Below are 16,299 nucleotides of genomic sequence, written 5' to 3' on the forward strand. Positions count from 1 at the left end.
CAAGGTAGTTTCTGATTCTTGGCTGCATGATGGAATATGCTTTTATGATAATTTCCAACTGAAGTTCCTATCCACCTTCCGTGCAGGTGTTAATTGTTATTGGTAGGACACAGATATTGGTTTGTCTGCTCTTGTTGGCTTTGGATTCTCTCAGGTTCTGTTATCACTTTGCACTTTTCTGCATGAATTGATGTATTGCACGATTGTCTTGCCACCAGTCGGGTGATCACTTTGTCTCTACAGGAATTGGGCAATATGGTTATGTTGGTTTTAATTTTGATGTTATTTAATTCTCTCCTCCTTTCCCCCTTCTTTGTTCCTTTCAGCAAATACATATATCTTGACTCTCAAATGGTTGAGTCCTGATGATGATCCCATGCACTTTGCTTTAAGGGATCGAAACGTTAACAGTTGTAACATAACCCATAATGTGATTGGCAATTAGTTTTCAGTATGAGTATGGGTACTGGCTTAATCTGACATATAGTATAGCAAGTCAGTTATTTATTCCTCAGCTTGGCTAATAGACATTGGCACAAATGTATGTGTGACTCCCATTACTTATAACTTGTGTATATACAGATACTAAATAACTGTGCTGGAAAGAGTAATCTCACACATTTTAGGCGTCCCTTATGTGTTGTTTCCTTAATTCCTTTGAAATTATTATTTATTCAATAAATATTGTATTACGAACTGTACAATGATTTCATTGTATCTCTAAGTGGAAATTGTGATTTATATTGTTGTTGAGGGACCCCTGTTCCCTAAAATATACTTTGACCCCAGGTCCCTAAAATATCCTTGGGTTTACCTTGTTCTTATAAACTACACTATAACATCACGAATCTCTCAAAAATCATAACTGCTATGAATATAAAGTATCATCTCAGACAATAAAAAAATAGAAGAAATATAGTTATAAGAAACATTTCTACAAGTATCTAGTACCCCACGAAGGTTGTAGATGAAGCAATGAACAGATCTAAAAACAAAGAGAAGATCTGCTAGAAAACAAGGCAAAGAACGAAAAAATGCTCCACAGAGAGCATAGCAATCAATAAAATTATATTTCGGCCATGAGCCAGGATCCCAAATTTAGGCCGTTGGTACCACTTGGGGAATGGGTTCTAACATGACTTTTTGCAAGGTACGGATGCCTAAAGGTGGAAAATATGTGATAGCAAGTCATCACTCTTTGCTTTTTGTCTGATATCACTGGATTAGTAACCATAGCCAAAAAAATAATGGTTTTCAGATTTTTGATAAATAGCATACACATTCATCATAATATGTGGAAAAATAAATCTAATTCCACCAGATTAGGATTATTAATTGTAACAATACCAATATAGCCTTAAAATAATAACAATAAAACTTAATTGTATTACTCATATATTGATACAGATTATATGCATAATTTTCACTTACAATTTCAAATAAAAATAGTTGTCACATCTTACACAGGGCAGTGTATGTCAGGAGTGAACATAAACACAATTTTATCATTTACAGTCGCCGTCATTAGCTTCTTCTAAATAGGTGTCTTCGTTCTCTGCGTCAATTTGATTTTCACAGACGGGAGCTCTGCACATGTCAGTGCACTTGACGTCATTTAGACAGCAGACACATGTTGGCACTTTGCAGTTCCTAATGCAGTTGTAAGCTAGTAGATCTAACACAGCCTGAGGTGCTGGCTGCCCCTCTATCCAGTCCACTACCAGTTGCTCTGCTCACTAGTGTTTTTCCAACTTCCACCCTCTCCCAATTGGAATAGGTGTCTGTTGATCATTCAGAAGACATCTCTTGTTTATAGTGGCTTGATAATTCGCACATTATGCATGTTTCTTCAGAAAGTCCCTGCAAGGTGGAAGTTGATGAGTGTCTATCTACCCCTTCTTGGTGCAGAATATGTGCTATCTCAAGTCATTCACTTGATGCACCTAAGATTTTGGTGCATACAGTAAGCAGGAGAATTGCTCTAATTTGTCCATTAGTTCTTCAGAGAGATCCCATTTGTCTCCAAACTGCGAAAATGTTTCCTGTGCATGTCTGTTGGCGCCTGAGGTCTTCCCCTGTGATTGTCCCTTCACTGTTCTTAATAGACGTCTCACTGTACATATCAAACACAACATCGATTTTTTGACTCCTATTTCCTTCTTGCAAAGCCATGAACAAGACAGACATAGCCACCTCACCAAAGTTTGATTCCTCTTCTTTTACTCTCTAAACAAGAACCATACCATCAATCAGAGTGGCTGAATTTCCAGGTATTTCCTCAGCAGGGGTAATGTTTTTTTGCAAGTATGTTGCTAAAACAGCTTTGTTTGTCTTTCACAACAGACCTTCTGGAGTTGTTAAAACCCATGGTAAAGATCCTGATGGATGAGACAGTACATCCACCATTTGAAGGGTCCAATTCTGTGCTGTCACAATGATTCAACCAAATAGTTCTTGTCTGCTTTCACGATGACTGTTCTGCCATTGCTGTTCATTGCCTTGTTTTTGGACATGTTAGGGAAGGTTTTCAGTTCGTTTATGATCATTGGATCATGAAACTTCTTAATAGGTGGATTATTCTCAAGTCGCTCAAGCTTGAATTCTGTGTAGCACTGTTCACCTACTTCATGTGCCTTCATTATGTCAGATACTATGGGGCTGATTATCAGTTCCGTCTGCCAAACTTCTGACGAGGAGGTTGCCGCCATACTGGCTACCTCCCCGCATGCCCCATTAAGAGTTTCCCGCTAGGTCAGCGGGCGGAAACCTGAGTTTCCACCTGCTAGCCTAGCAGGAAACAGCCTATGGCATTGTCTCCAGCTCATAATCAAGCCAGCAGCAATGGCGCAGAGTGCACTAGCACCCTCGCAATGTTCACTGTCTGCAAAAACATTGCGATGGTGCTGGCTGGGGAGGGCCAAATGCCTGGGCAGTGCAGGGCCCCCACTGAGGCCCCCTGCACGCGTTCTCCACCAATATTTTCATGGTGGTGGTACCGCCAGGAAACTGCTGGCAGAGAAGGGGGTCATAATCCTGGTTTTCTCTTACAATGTCCTGTAGCATGACACTATCAGGTTGGGCCAATAATTTTCCTTGGTTGGCTGGGAATATGTAGAGGCTGTCACTAAACTCACAGTCCAATTTTCTTCTAATATGCTTGATTTACCTATAGTGAGTGACTGCACCCACCTGCAAGGGGATGTCTAGGGAGGTAGGGGTTCCATGGTACCTCCTTTCATTCCTCAAGAGGGCTGCTCTCGGGGGCGCCGCATTGACAGTGCAGCATCTTTCAGTGTGCCTCCTCACAGCTTCTTTGCCTCTGCACCCACGTCCAGAATACAGCGCAGGTGCACAGGCAAAGTTAATGCCTCATCTGCATGGGGCCACACCCCCATGCAAATGAGGGATCGCCCTCTTGAGATATTGCTGCTGCTACATGTGCACCAGTGCTATCTGTATTACAGAAGGGTCGAACAAGCGCTCAAACCCTTCTGTACTATCAAAGTGCCCCAGGGGCACTCAAAGAGTGCGCACATGCCCATTGCGCCCCTACGGCATTCTCTATAAGATGGTAATGATTTTCCTCACTTTTTGTAGTGACATGAAATTATCAGCCAGGTCAGTAAATTACTAGTCAGGTGGCAATCCTAGCAAGCTATGGTACGTTATGTGTACTTGTAAAGTGTCCGTGAGAGTCTCCTGAGACTGATGAGGAGGGGGGAAATGAGTAGCGCCCTGGCTGAGACCTATTTGAAGAGAAAGTTTTTCAGATTCCTCTGGACTTTTAGGACTTGCATCCCTAATGCGAATAGGAGCCAGGTATGAGAAAATGCTTGCACCAGCTCTGGCTCTTCGGATGCAGTGGATGGCTGCCAACAGGAGGTTGGCTGACCAGAGATATCTGCTGGGAATGTGAAAGCTTATACAGCTGTTCAGGTGGGTGGGATGTAGGTTGTGCAATGCTTATTACATGTGCGTAAGTAGTCTAAACAGAGCACACCTGTGGATGGACAGCAGTGAAAGTCTTTGAGGCAAGTGAATATGGGGGTGCAAGGTAGGAGGTTCAGCATGAGCCTGGCCGCTACGTTCTGAACAATCTAGAGCAGGCTGGTGAGTTGGGCAGAGATTCTGATGTAGAGGGTGTTTCCGTAGTCTAGCTTGCTGGTGTGCCTGGGTGATTGTTAGGCAAGTGTTGAGAGGAAGCCACCTGAAGATTTTTCTGAGTATCTTGAGGATATGGAAGCAGAAAGAGGTAATCGAGTTGACTTGGCTGGACATTGATAGTTGGTTGTTGACCACAATTCTCAAGTTCTTGGCTTTGCTGGACAGAGTAGGATCGGGTGCCAGTTGGATACCCACCAGACCGAGGATCAGTTTTGTGCCCTTCCAGAAGAGTACCATGTCCGTCTTATTAGAGCTGAGCTTTAGACAGCTGGATAACATCCAGAGGTTGGCTCCTGACATATATTTGATAAAATGTGTTTGTGTGCTGGCTTGGTCCATGGGGAGGAAGAGGGTAAGCCATGGGTCATCAGCGTATGAGATGATGTTGAGACCATAGGTTAGGAAGATGTTAGCGAGCTGGGCCATGTATACATTAAAAAGCATGAGACTGAATGATGATCCCAGACTCGGTAGATAAGTTTTGCGGCTCAGAGGTGCAGGGGGTTAGGCTGAATTTGCAGGCATCCTGTGAGGCAGGAGCTGCTGTTCCTCGAATTTCAGACACAAGGAGGCATTGGATGAGGATTAGGTGGGAGACTGTATAAAAAGCCCTAGACAGGTCGTGGAGGACAAGGGCTGTGGTGCATCATTGTTTCATGATAGTCCGGATGCAGTCAGTGGTGGCGATGAGGACAGTTTTGTTGCTGTAGTTCATTCTGAAGTCTGATTGGGATGGGTACATGAAGTAGCTGTCGTTGAGGTGGCTTGCTAGTCTTTTGTTGATGAGTTTCTCAAGGACTTTCGCTGGGTAGGGCTGCAAGGAGATGGGCAGAGAAAGATCTAAAGTCCGCCCCTAGTGGCCGGGAGCATTTTTGAAGCTCCCATCAGCTGGGAGCAGACTTGGTGTTTACTCCCGCTTGGCAGGAGGTTTGAAATGTCTCCTACAAACTAGAGCAAACAGGTTTCCTTGCCTGCACCACTCTGGGCAGGAAAACTGCTGTTTCCCGGAGGTGGGCAGCCTGGGACATAGCTCTAGTGTATTAGAGTCTTCTGTAGGTTTCTTCAATAGTGGCTGGATGGTGGCGTATTTCCAGGAGTCCAGGAAGTTGACCAAGGTTAGGGAGTAATTGAGGACTGGGATGAGGGCAGTGCACATAGACTTGGGTCCTCTTGCGAAGTGCGGGCAAGGGTCTGATGGGACATCTGAATGGATGAGGCACATTGCAGCAGTGATTTCCATGTGGGTAATGGTGAGCCATTAAGTGTCAGGGTGGTTCCTGGAGTGCTATCATTATCTTGAAAGAGGGCTGCCAGAGTGGAGGGGTTCGGCTGGGGTGGGACATTGGCGTAGATGGTGTTTATCTTGTTGCAGAAGGAAAGAGTGAGCTAGGAGCAGAGCTCCTGAGAGGGGGTGATAGTAGCAGAGCTGGTGGCAGTGAGGTGAATTTCTTCAGTATGGAAAAGATTTCCTTAAAGTTGTTGGTGTTGTTGTCTGTCGGCTTGGTCAGTGCTGAGTGACTGGTGGCTTTTAGTTGTTGATGGTATTGTCAGAGGGCAGAGTTGGAGGTTGGCTTGCTGCTGTCATTGTAAGTGAACATCCAGTGCACCCGAGCTGTTTCAGTGCCGCTTGGTGATTTACAGGTCACCGATGTACCAGCTTGCTTGAGGTCTGGTGCTTGCAGTTTGTGTTTTTGAGAGGGGCCAGAGGGTCTGCCCACGGGGTGATCCAGTAGCTGAAATGGTGGATAGGACAAGTGAGGTGTCTTCTTGCAACTAGCTTTGGTTTCACAGTTTTGCGGCCCAGGTCTTTTGGGAGATTGTGTTTGGGGTGCAGCGGTTGGTTTTGGATGGGGTGGTTCTTCATTGGTGGTTGAGGTATAAGTCAAAGAGAATGAGGGGATGGTCAGTCGGGCTTATCCACTGTGATATCTCCGATGTTGGTAAAAATAGGGTATAGTAGATGCCCGGGGTGAGGTCCTTCACTCGTTGAGATAGTCAGAGTACATTCAGGTTGTCCAGGAGGTTTGTGGTGTTTGGGGTGGTGAGGTCGCCCAGGAGGATACGAAGGTTGACAAATAGGATGAGGTAGATGGAATTGAGTATGAGAGGGGCGATGATGCCCTTGATGGAGTTTGCAAAATCAGCTCTTGGACCAGGTGGCCGATACAGGAGGGCTCCTAGCAGAGTGGTGTTGTTTGAGATGCTAAGTTTGAACGTCAGGTGTTCCAGTTTGTTACAGGTGTCGGCCTCAGTAAGGGAGCAACAGATGTATCATCTGGGCTAATCTTTTAGCCGAGCTAATGAGGGGTTTCGTGGAGACCTCACCGTTATGTTTTTTAGCCTGGTGCACATCTCTCTTGCTAATCCTATGCGCACTTGTATTCCCTGTAGAGATTGCCTTAGCAGCCTTGCCTCAGTGTGTGTGTCAGAACCCCCATCAATAAGTCTCTATGGTTAGCCAGAATGGGCAGCTGTGGCTTGGGTCCTGTTTGGATGCATGAGGAATGTCTGCACCAGGTACTTGTTTCCCATGATCCACTCCACTCCTGCATAATATTTGACGAAGTCACATGAAAACATGTTTGAGAACACCAAATGCTCATGCTCGAATACTCAGTTTCTTTGAGGGTTTCTACTCACACCAACCATGCAGGCATGTACATTACTGCTGCGGTTACTGTGCTATACTGTGAGACATTAGCTGCAATTTTAGGTGGAGGCGTCCACTCTTAACATTACATTTATCTATTATCTGTGTCTGTGCAAACATCTAGGTGCATGATTAGCTTCTTCAATGGCAGCAACATGTCTGGAAAATGTATGCAGAATTTCACAGAAGATCCATATGTTGAGGTGTGTACAGCTTTTAGAGCTGCACTAAGGACATGGTTATCAAAGTGACTGTTTTATTGTGAACTGTGTACACGGGACTATTTTAATACCATAAAACCCATTATTGGAAGCCTGCATTTTTGTTTGGTATATGGAAATGTAGAAACCTACAGCACCTGGAGTTTGAGTGAATCTGTGACCCGCCAGAATGTCATGCAAACCTACGGCTCTTATAGGGCCATATGTACGAACACATTTTCGCATAGACACAAAATGGGTAAAACCCTTTGCTACATCTGGCCCATAGTCCTACGGCAACCCTAAAAAAGTCTGTGTAGGGGCACTGTGGCCTAAAACTACAGAGAACAGAGTAGTTTCTGATAAGCAAACATGGGTTCATGGGTTTATCTTTTGGCTTTCTATCAGACTTGACATAAGATTATAATGCTTTTACTTAAGTCAAATTCAGAAGAGAGATCTGTGAAAATGAGCTTGGTGACAGAATGGCATTCTTCAGTGCTCTGTATTGGTGTTAAGACCAGTTCTCCATATACAATGGTGTACTCCTCTAGCTTCACAGACTTCTCTCTGTCCTTGCATAACTTTTCACTTGGAAAGGGGAGAAACAGTCATCCCTCCTAGGTGTTGGAATGGGAGCATATAGCTGGCAAAAAATAACGCCAACAGTACTTTGGCGGTCACTGCATGTACCCACGACCCAGTTTGTTTCGCACTTGAATGGCAATCCCTTTTTTTGGTTCAGTTTTCCTTCTAGCAATAACAATCGTTTGCAATTTTAACAAAAGTCTGGTCAAATAATTTTTTTAGTTAAAAGTGGATTTGAATTTTGAAATGGCACAAAAGGCAAAGGTGTGGAATGTAAACAGGAATAAAATGTTCAAAATAATAGGAACTTAATCACAAAGAAAAAGGGAAATTCTAATAACTTGCAAAATAATTTTACACATGTATATGTGGGCGATTTATTACACAATCTGTCAATTTGAGTCATATCCATTCATGCGATCATTTGACTTAAGTTCCACATTGCTACACATTTGTGTGTGTAATGCTGACATAGCCCATTTAATCACCCCAACACAAGAAAAGGGATATTGGAATATCGCCAATTTCTACTTCTTTTACAGTTTGGTTCTTATTTCTTAAAAATATATACTTACGTAATCCTGTTTCCTTCCTACATAAAAATTCTGTGAACACCAGGTCGATTGGTGCAGGTTAGCCCTATTTTCACCCTACTTGCATCAAGTTAACTCATGCCTAGGTGGAATGTAGAGGTTGTGTTGTCACGAGCAATGTGACAGAGCCCGTTTAAAACTCTTCTATTGTTATTGTGTGGTTGACTGCACACTCTATCCCTTTCTATTAAGTGTGAAGTTTAGACATGGGCAGAAATGTTAACATCATGTCCATATGGGCTGACAGATTTTTTTGTGTTTATCTTGTGGCTGCTGCCATGTTAACTCGCTCACTTACAGTGGAAGCTAAGATGTGTACTTCCATGCAGTTGGAAAGATTGCTCTGTTGAGCTAAAGCGCTGAAACTGAAACGAGACATTTATCGCCAAAGTCCAGTTGGGACTTCAGTGTCGCCAAACTTATGCACATGAGATAAAAGATCAGTGATCGGATGTTATAAAAACACCTTTATTGCATCAGTTTGGAGAGGTTTATGTGACTGAACTATTGGACCAGAGGTCACGCTGCTTTCTGCACACCAGCCCCAGTCGGGGATGTCCGAGGGCTACGAGAGTAGTACAAGGCTGTGGCCTTCAGCCGCACTGATTATCATTCCAGGGCAAAGACTGTGATAAAGAATAGCTAAGCAGCTATTTCTGAAGAGAAAGTTACGCTGTGTGATCCATCTTAAGAAACTCAATGTATAGGCCTGCTATTTTCTTCTTCTGCCAAATTTTAGCATAGCGCTTACAAGTGGGGTGTTAGGATCCTAGGAAATTGTTATCCATGTTAGAAATGTTCATATTTTTTCGCTTCCATGTTAAGCACTGGTGCATTTATTTTTTGCATTCTGAGTAGTATCTTAATATTTTATGCACTATAATTGAGGTTTAGAACATAAACATTTTTATCCGTTTTTACATGTTTTGTAGTTCTATTTTGAACGTGTTATTTATTTCCAAAAGATGGCCTGGAGTTGGTTTGAGACCCTGAACTCATCTAGAAGGACTAGTGTGAACAGAAAACACTAGCCGCACAGTATTGCTTAGTGAGTTATGTTCGCGTTGCAATCTAACTGGATTTCTAATCCGTGGTGGTGCATTGAATTAAATCCTTGCACCAAGGGGTTGGAAATCTGACCCTTGCTGCTCTGGGGGAGGTCACCATCATGACAATGTGATGCACGAACTACATTTCTGAAAGTCTATGATCTTCCAAATAACGATGATTTTGTGAGCCCTAATCTGTTTTGCAACTCCTTGATCACCTCTTCAACACTGCCCTCTTTCTCCTACTTACACCCTTGAAGAAGGTCATCTGTGTATGCTGATACATAATGTACACTCCTGGCGTAGATCACACACATTGCGTAGAGTTAACGTTCACATACTGCGTTCCATCTTTCTGTGTAACAGTAAGTGTATGTTGGTGCAGCATAATACTACCACAGAGAAAAATCTATTATGGTTTGTTATACTTAATGGGCAGGAGGACACCTTTATCACTCGTCATACTGGTTAGGGGCATAACTGGGCGGGATAGGTTTCAGTTCACGTGTGTAACCCGTGTTTCAGCTATGTATCACATGCGCGCGCTGCTGGTAAGCTGGAAATTGGCTTGTTTCAGCTTCGCATAACCGCTTAAACACTGCTTAGGGCTTTCTGCAGTAGTATCATACAAGCTGACCAAATTCAAAAAGTGACGTGTTGACCACAGTTCCTAGCTTTGTCAAACATGGGACCTGCAGAAAAAGTTAAAATACTTGTTCCCACGAGTGACAAGTGATTTTTGGTCCATTCTCTGTAAAGTCTCCTCTTTCCCTCCATGATTTCAGATAATGTGTGTCAGGATAATAAGGCTTTTTTTCAATTTCAGTTTCAGCCCGTTTTGTACGCATTGTAAATAACAGCTGTTACTACAACCAAGTTAATGCTACTCAATTTACTGACCTCAGAAGAACGGAATCCTGCATTACCCCTGCGTGGATTGATACACAACCTTCAAGATCACACCAGTGCATTAACTCAACAGAGCAAGCTCTCCAACTGTACAGAAGGAGTTTACACTGGGTGCTGCTAGCCACGTCAACTCGTGTAGTAACTGCATATTTTAAGCGCTTACATTTCATCTTCTGTAATAGAACATTCAATTAATCTAATAATATATAAAATAATGAAGAGCACATCATAAAAATTAGAAACAAATATTAGCAACATTGACACAAGGTTACCAACCATTTTATTTAGAGGAGGCAATGCTTTGAATAAAAGCTGTCAGCAAGAAGTACCGTCAAATGAAACGTACATATAAAAGAGTAAATAGAGACCATGATGATCAGATGAATAGGCCATAATGATATGGATGTTACTAAAGTAGGACAGTCATGCATCTTTGACTAACTAAAAAAAAAAAAAAAAAAGAGTTCAACCTGGTTCTTGGCTCACCTGACAGAGACTTGATAACTCCTTTGGACTGTCTATTGTCAGTTTTCTCCTGCAAAGCTCCAATCCATTTACTGATCCTCTGTTTTTCAACGGATGGTTCCTTCCCAAAACCAGAATGTCCATCTATAGTAACAAAAATAACCCATTAAGCCATTCTCTGAGCTAGCTCAGAGACATAACTTGTACATCTAATCCAAAGCAGGCACCACCAGGCTGGTTTGTTAACTACAGCACTATTACAAAAAGAAAGCTATGCACTTGTAGATGGATGAGCAGCACTCGTTCAAAAGCCTATGTTGACTGTAAGCACAAAATCACTGCTGCAAGGCAATCACACCTACTCAAAGAGAAAAAGAAGAGTATCAAGCCAGAGCATATATCGATCTGGCACAAACCAAGTAATAACAAAACACGCACTTACTCGCAAAACAGCATAATGGGGCTTGAGGGACACACCGATTAAATGTTGACTGCTTGGACTCAGTGCCCACTGGGTGATCACTTTGCTGCTCTGTATGATGCTACAGCTGGGAGCGCAGCCTACCAAGATAATAGTGCTCAGGCTTTAAATAATACAATGGCCCAAACTGGGACATGTCCCTGTTAGCGGGACCAGGAAGAGCCTACAACTTACCAGAAATGCTTTTTAGGGGGTAGTGTTGAAGAGGTCCCCATTTACATTGTATTTCCCATTGTGGGCACTACCATAATTTCAGACTGTAGAGGTAGTATGTCCTTCCGGAAATAGTAGGGTGAGGACTACAAAAGGGAGGAGATTTATACCTCAATGGTAAATGTATATCTTCTGCCCAGATCAAAGAACTGTTTGGCATAGGCAATTTTTGGATGTGCAAAGACAGCACACACGGTTTGGTGAATATGGAAGACTTTTTATAAGACCTTCATAGAAAATACCAATATGCCACAAATCCTGGAATTAGGAGGCTGAAGGAGTATTGTATACAATATTAACAGAAGGCAGGGAAATACGGAAAAAGCATAGATCAAATGGGTGGTGGAGTGCCCAGATTCCTTTTGTGTTAGTGATTGGAAAAAGGCTTGTGACCAAGCCAAGGGCTTGTCCACTAATGCCTGCTTTAAAAGGATTCAGTTTCATTTCTTTTATAAAACATACCTTAACCCTAAAGACTGGCTCAGATTTATCCTTGTAAACGGACCACGTGTGAAAAATGTGGGGAAGAGAGGGCAGGTTTCTTGCCTGTAACCTGGAGCTGCCCGAAGCGAGGGAACCGTTGGAGATAGGCACCTACAGACCTATCACATATGAATAGGATAGAGCTAGATGCATCTGTAAATGAAATGCAAACTGGGTATGCTTTCTGTAAAGAAAGGTCACAAAATGAGAATATGAATGTCCTTAGGGACAGTGTCAGCAAAATGACGCTTAGCAATTCACAGGACTTTCAGAGTATAAGTGGAAAAAAGATTTCCAAGAATGGGCTGTGGCTGATGAGCAACATATTAAGGCAACGAGAAGAGACAAAAAGCTCACTGAAGGCCAGTGGAATGGGTTGAGATGTTGGCTTAAGTACTAGAGCTCCTGAGTAACAGACCACCTTGATTGGTGAAAGAGGACTATATGACAGGGGAAGGAGATGGCCCCAGTTTGTTCAGAATGGGGTAGGTTATTTATTTCAAGCTGCTTAACAGATGTAGACTAGGATATATGTGGGTGTATTGCAGACTCTAAATTGAATACCTAACCAATGTAAATACTATGTAACTGCGGGGGCATGGGAGCTTTCCATGGCCGATGTAGTACCGTCATCGTTGTTAAAGGAAGGAAATATTGTTTTATAAATAGCACAATGGTACTCTCAAATAAAGTAGCAAACACTTCTTGGTCTGGGTTTAGAATCATAGTATTACAGGTAGGACTAGCATTCAAGAGCAAAGTAAAAACCGAGCCCTGATTTCAAAGAGATGATCTCTTCTTTTCAGATGTGGGTTTTGTATCCATTTCTAACTAACAGTTTCAAGTTTGAAGATGGCTACAGTATCCCAGATAACTACAGATGTGTAGTAACATTTCAATTGCACAAAATAATGGTCAAATCAAGAATCAAGCAACTTCTGCCTGAACTCTTTACTGGATGCTTTATCTGAGCATTATGGACCGACATGGAGTGGTGAGGGTAAGGTGCCATCTGCCACAAACACGGGAATCCAAAAAGGAAATCCTATCCTAGTCGAAGTTTCCAGCTGTATTCAAATATTATGATTTTGTGGGGAATAACATGCAGATTTTGGTGTTTAACACGCCACAATCCGCATGATACAGCAAATACTGTATGTATACTTTTCCCCCCTTAAATTTCAGCAGGTATGACCTTCCAAAATTTACTGAAGCCTGAGCTATTTCATGCGTACAATAATTATCTTATGCGTTAAACATCTTCAAACCCGCATTTCTGACCCATGTGTAAACAGGGATTTATGCCTGGGTCGGAATATAACTATCAAACCATAATCAGGGGCTTGGTCTTTATTGACATTTAAGCTGCATCTCACTCTTGTGAAATGCTATTTGTGGTATCCAAGGTCAGCGTTCTGGCTATGCCTTGCTGAGAGCGGCCCTGTGCACTCTAGTGGTTGCCCAAATGTTAACAGAGCAGGCGAGGTGGAGGTTCTTTGTGGAGCTGCTGGAAAGCTGCTGAGATGACTATGGATGGAGTCCTTTGGTTACAATAAACTTCTTCTGACGGCTTCCATGCATGGACTTTTCCTTGGTTGTACCGGAAACACCACACTATTGTTATAGGACATTGCATCCAAACTGGGGACGGATCCAGTTACAGCAAAACACTAGAACAGGTGCACCACAATGCAACTGCTGACGCGCGTTACGGCAGAAAGGGAAACTTGAGTGATTCTTATTTTGCTCAAAGGGTCGGGGTCAAGAGTGTTATGGCAGCCACCTCTTTTCATTATCTTATTAAGTTTAAAATATGCTAACACGCGTGGGTGGTTCCTGATTGAATGTGCCAAGACATTTGATTATTTAAGACTAAGTTTGGTGTATAAGTGCCCTCTGGTGCCACACACCGACAAAGAAGATACTAGTCCATACAAGCCAGGCCTGTTCCAACACAGTTTCCGGCAGATGTCCTAGATGGAGCATCAATCAGGGAAATGTATCAAGTGAGGTTCACAAGCGTGCCAAGCTGAAGTTCCCGAAAGCTCCTGCAGGTCTGCTGAAGAGTGCTACATCAATCCGCAGAAGAGTAGACCTGCAGGTATGTTTGAAAACTGCAAATATCACTCAGAGCCTTACAGATATTCTGAAGATTGCGTACTGGGACTGAGGATCTATCTACAAGGCAACACGAAGCAGCCTCTCTCAGTGCAATGTTGATGATCCAACTCAAAATGAAAGTTTTTAAAGGATGTGAACCGTGTTTAGGTTTTATATCCGCTCCTTTGGGTCGGAGTTTCCATGTGCTGTATTGACAGCAGGAAACATGCAGTGGAGGTTCTGCCTCAACCTCTGGAGGCGCGCCTGTGCATGTCAGACTGCGACTGATCTTTTGGTGCTGTAATGTGACATTCTACAGATCTTGGTGGACATATGGGACACTAAATGGGCTCGCGGGCTGTGGCTATACCTCAGGAACTCTATATAAGCAGTCTGGTTCATGACAAGGCTGTGGGTCATTACTAAGCTCATCGTCTTTTATTAAACACAGTGATGGCTGTGAAAGCGGTCCATGCTGGCTGAATCTCTAGGACAACTTTTCTGCACCCTGGATTATCTTATTGATAGCTATGAATGAATAAAGTTGGAGTTATTTTACCAATGGTTTTGTTGTATTAGCTTTGACCGTGTAAGAGACCTTTGCAGCTTTTTTCCCCATAATCACAAAATTCAGTGGTTGTCGCAGATTCTGATGAGCATTCACATTTGTAAACATTTCCGCACATGCACCTATAACTGTTATATGTCATATATGGAAATGTTATTCAAAGTGCATTCACATGAGAAATTTCTTTTCAGGTTTTTTTCCACAAGAAAAAATATCCTTTTCCATCCGCAGAGGAACCCCATGATCTACATCCCCATATATGTCAGTGTTGTTCCTTCCCCATTCTCACCCGAAATCACATTTGTGCCATCCCATGACTTAAATAATTCAACAAGCGTTTTGGGGTGGGAACCTCTCTACAAATTATTGATAAATCTCCACAAACTTGAAAGTTTGTGAGTGGTTACCAATTTAACTGGTGGACCCACTTCTTAGGTGTGCCTTTACTCACACTTATGGGGAGATTTGTAGACACAGACATTCCACCATACTAATATTAAACCAGTGTTGGAAATGGCCTCCCTGAATGGTCACCCCAAAACTTTTTGCCTTCCTCCTCTTCTTTTCTTTTTATGACCTCATTTTTGCTGGCATTAGGACTCTGGACACTTTACCATTGCTAACCAGTGCTAAAGTGCATATGCTCTCTCCTTACAAAACATGGCAACATTGGCTCATACCCAACTGGCATATTTAATTTACATGTAAGTCCCCAGTAAAGTGCACTACATGTGCCCGGAGCCTGTAAATTAAATGCTCCTAATGGGCCTGCAGCACTGATTGTGCCACCCACATAAGTAGCCCCTCAAACATGTCTCAGGCCTGCAATTGCAAAGCCTGTGTGTGCAGTTTACTGCCACTTCGACTTGGCATTTAAAAGTACTTGCCAAGCCTTAAAGTCCCCTTTTCCTACATGTAAGTCACCCTTAAGGTAGGCCCTAGGTAATCCTTAGGGCAGGGTGCTATGTTGGTAAAAGGCAGGACAAGTACATGTGTGTTTTATATGCCCTGGTAGTGGAAAACTCCTACATTTGTTTTCCACTAATGTGAGGCCTGCTCCTATCACAGGCTAGCATTATGGCTACCCTCATATACTGTTTGAGTGGTAGATTCTGATCAGAAAGGAGTGACCAGGTCATATTTGGTATGGCCACAATGGTAATAGAAATCCTGCTTATTGGTGAAGTTGGATTTTATATTACTATTTTAGAAATGCCACTTTTAGAAAGTGAGCATTTCTCTGCACTTAAAATCCATCTGTACCTTAAGCCTGTCTACAATCAGCGTGTGGGCTGGGCTGGTTGACAGCTTCCTTGTGCATTTCACCTAGACAACCATAAACAAAGGATACTCAATCACATCTGCACTCATCTGCATGCTGAATGGGTCTTCCTGGGCTGGAAGGGTGGAGGGCCTGACACTTACATTTCAAAGGCTAGGGGCCTGCTCTCACACAATGGACTGCCAAACCCCCTAGTGGGACCCTGGCAGACAGACCTGTGCTGAAAGGGGAACTTGTGCACTTCAAAACCACTCTTTGAAGTCTCCCCCACTTCAAAGGCATTTTGGGGTATATACACCGGGTCCCTGACACCACCAACTCAGACACTTCTGGACCTGTACATGCAACCTGTCAAGAGGAACTGCCTGGCTGCCCAAAGGACTCATCTGGACTGCTTTGCTGAGATAGACTGCTGTCCTGCTGTTGCCCTGCTGCCCTCTGACTTTGCTGAGAAGTACTCTCCAAGGGCTTGGATTGAGCTTGCCTCCTGTTTTCTGAAGTCTCATGGCCAAAAAGACTTCATCTCTTCTGGAAACTCCTTGTGCGCCGGAAAC

At 43.1% G+C, this 16,299-nt stretch overlaps 1 protein-coding gene across 1 annotated transcript in view; it reads right to left on the reverse strand.

Annotated features, from left to right (window-relative positions):
• C2_1H8orf48 (chromosome 2_1 C8orf48 homolog) overlaps positions 1-16,299 on the reverse strand; it is a 268,634-nt gene that overhangs the window by 143,127 nt on the left and 109,208 nt on the right. The window contains exon 3 of the mRNA XM_069210512.1: positions 10,640-10,762. Within this exon, the coding sequence (XP_069066613.1) occupies positions 10,640-10,762 (123 nt within the window). The remainder of the gene's footprint in view (positions 1-10,639; positions 10,763-16,299) is intronic.

The sequence above is a fragment of the Pleurodeles waltl genome, chromosome 2_1 (genome assembly GCF_031143425.1).
Source record: "Pleurodeles waltl isolate 20211129_DDA chromosome 2_1, aPleWal1.hap1.20221129, whole genome shotgun sequence".
In the NCBI taxonomy this organism is placed as follows: Eukaryota; Metazoa; Chordata; class Amphibia; order Caudata; family Salamandridae; genus Pleurodeles; species Pleurodeles waltl.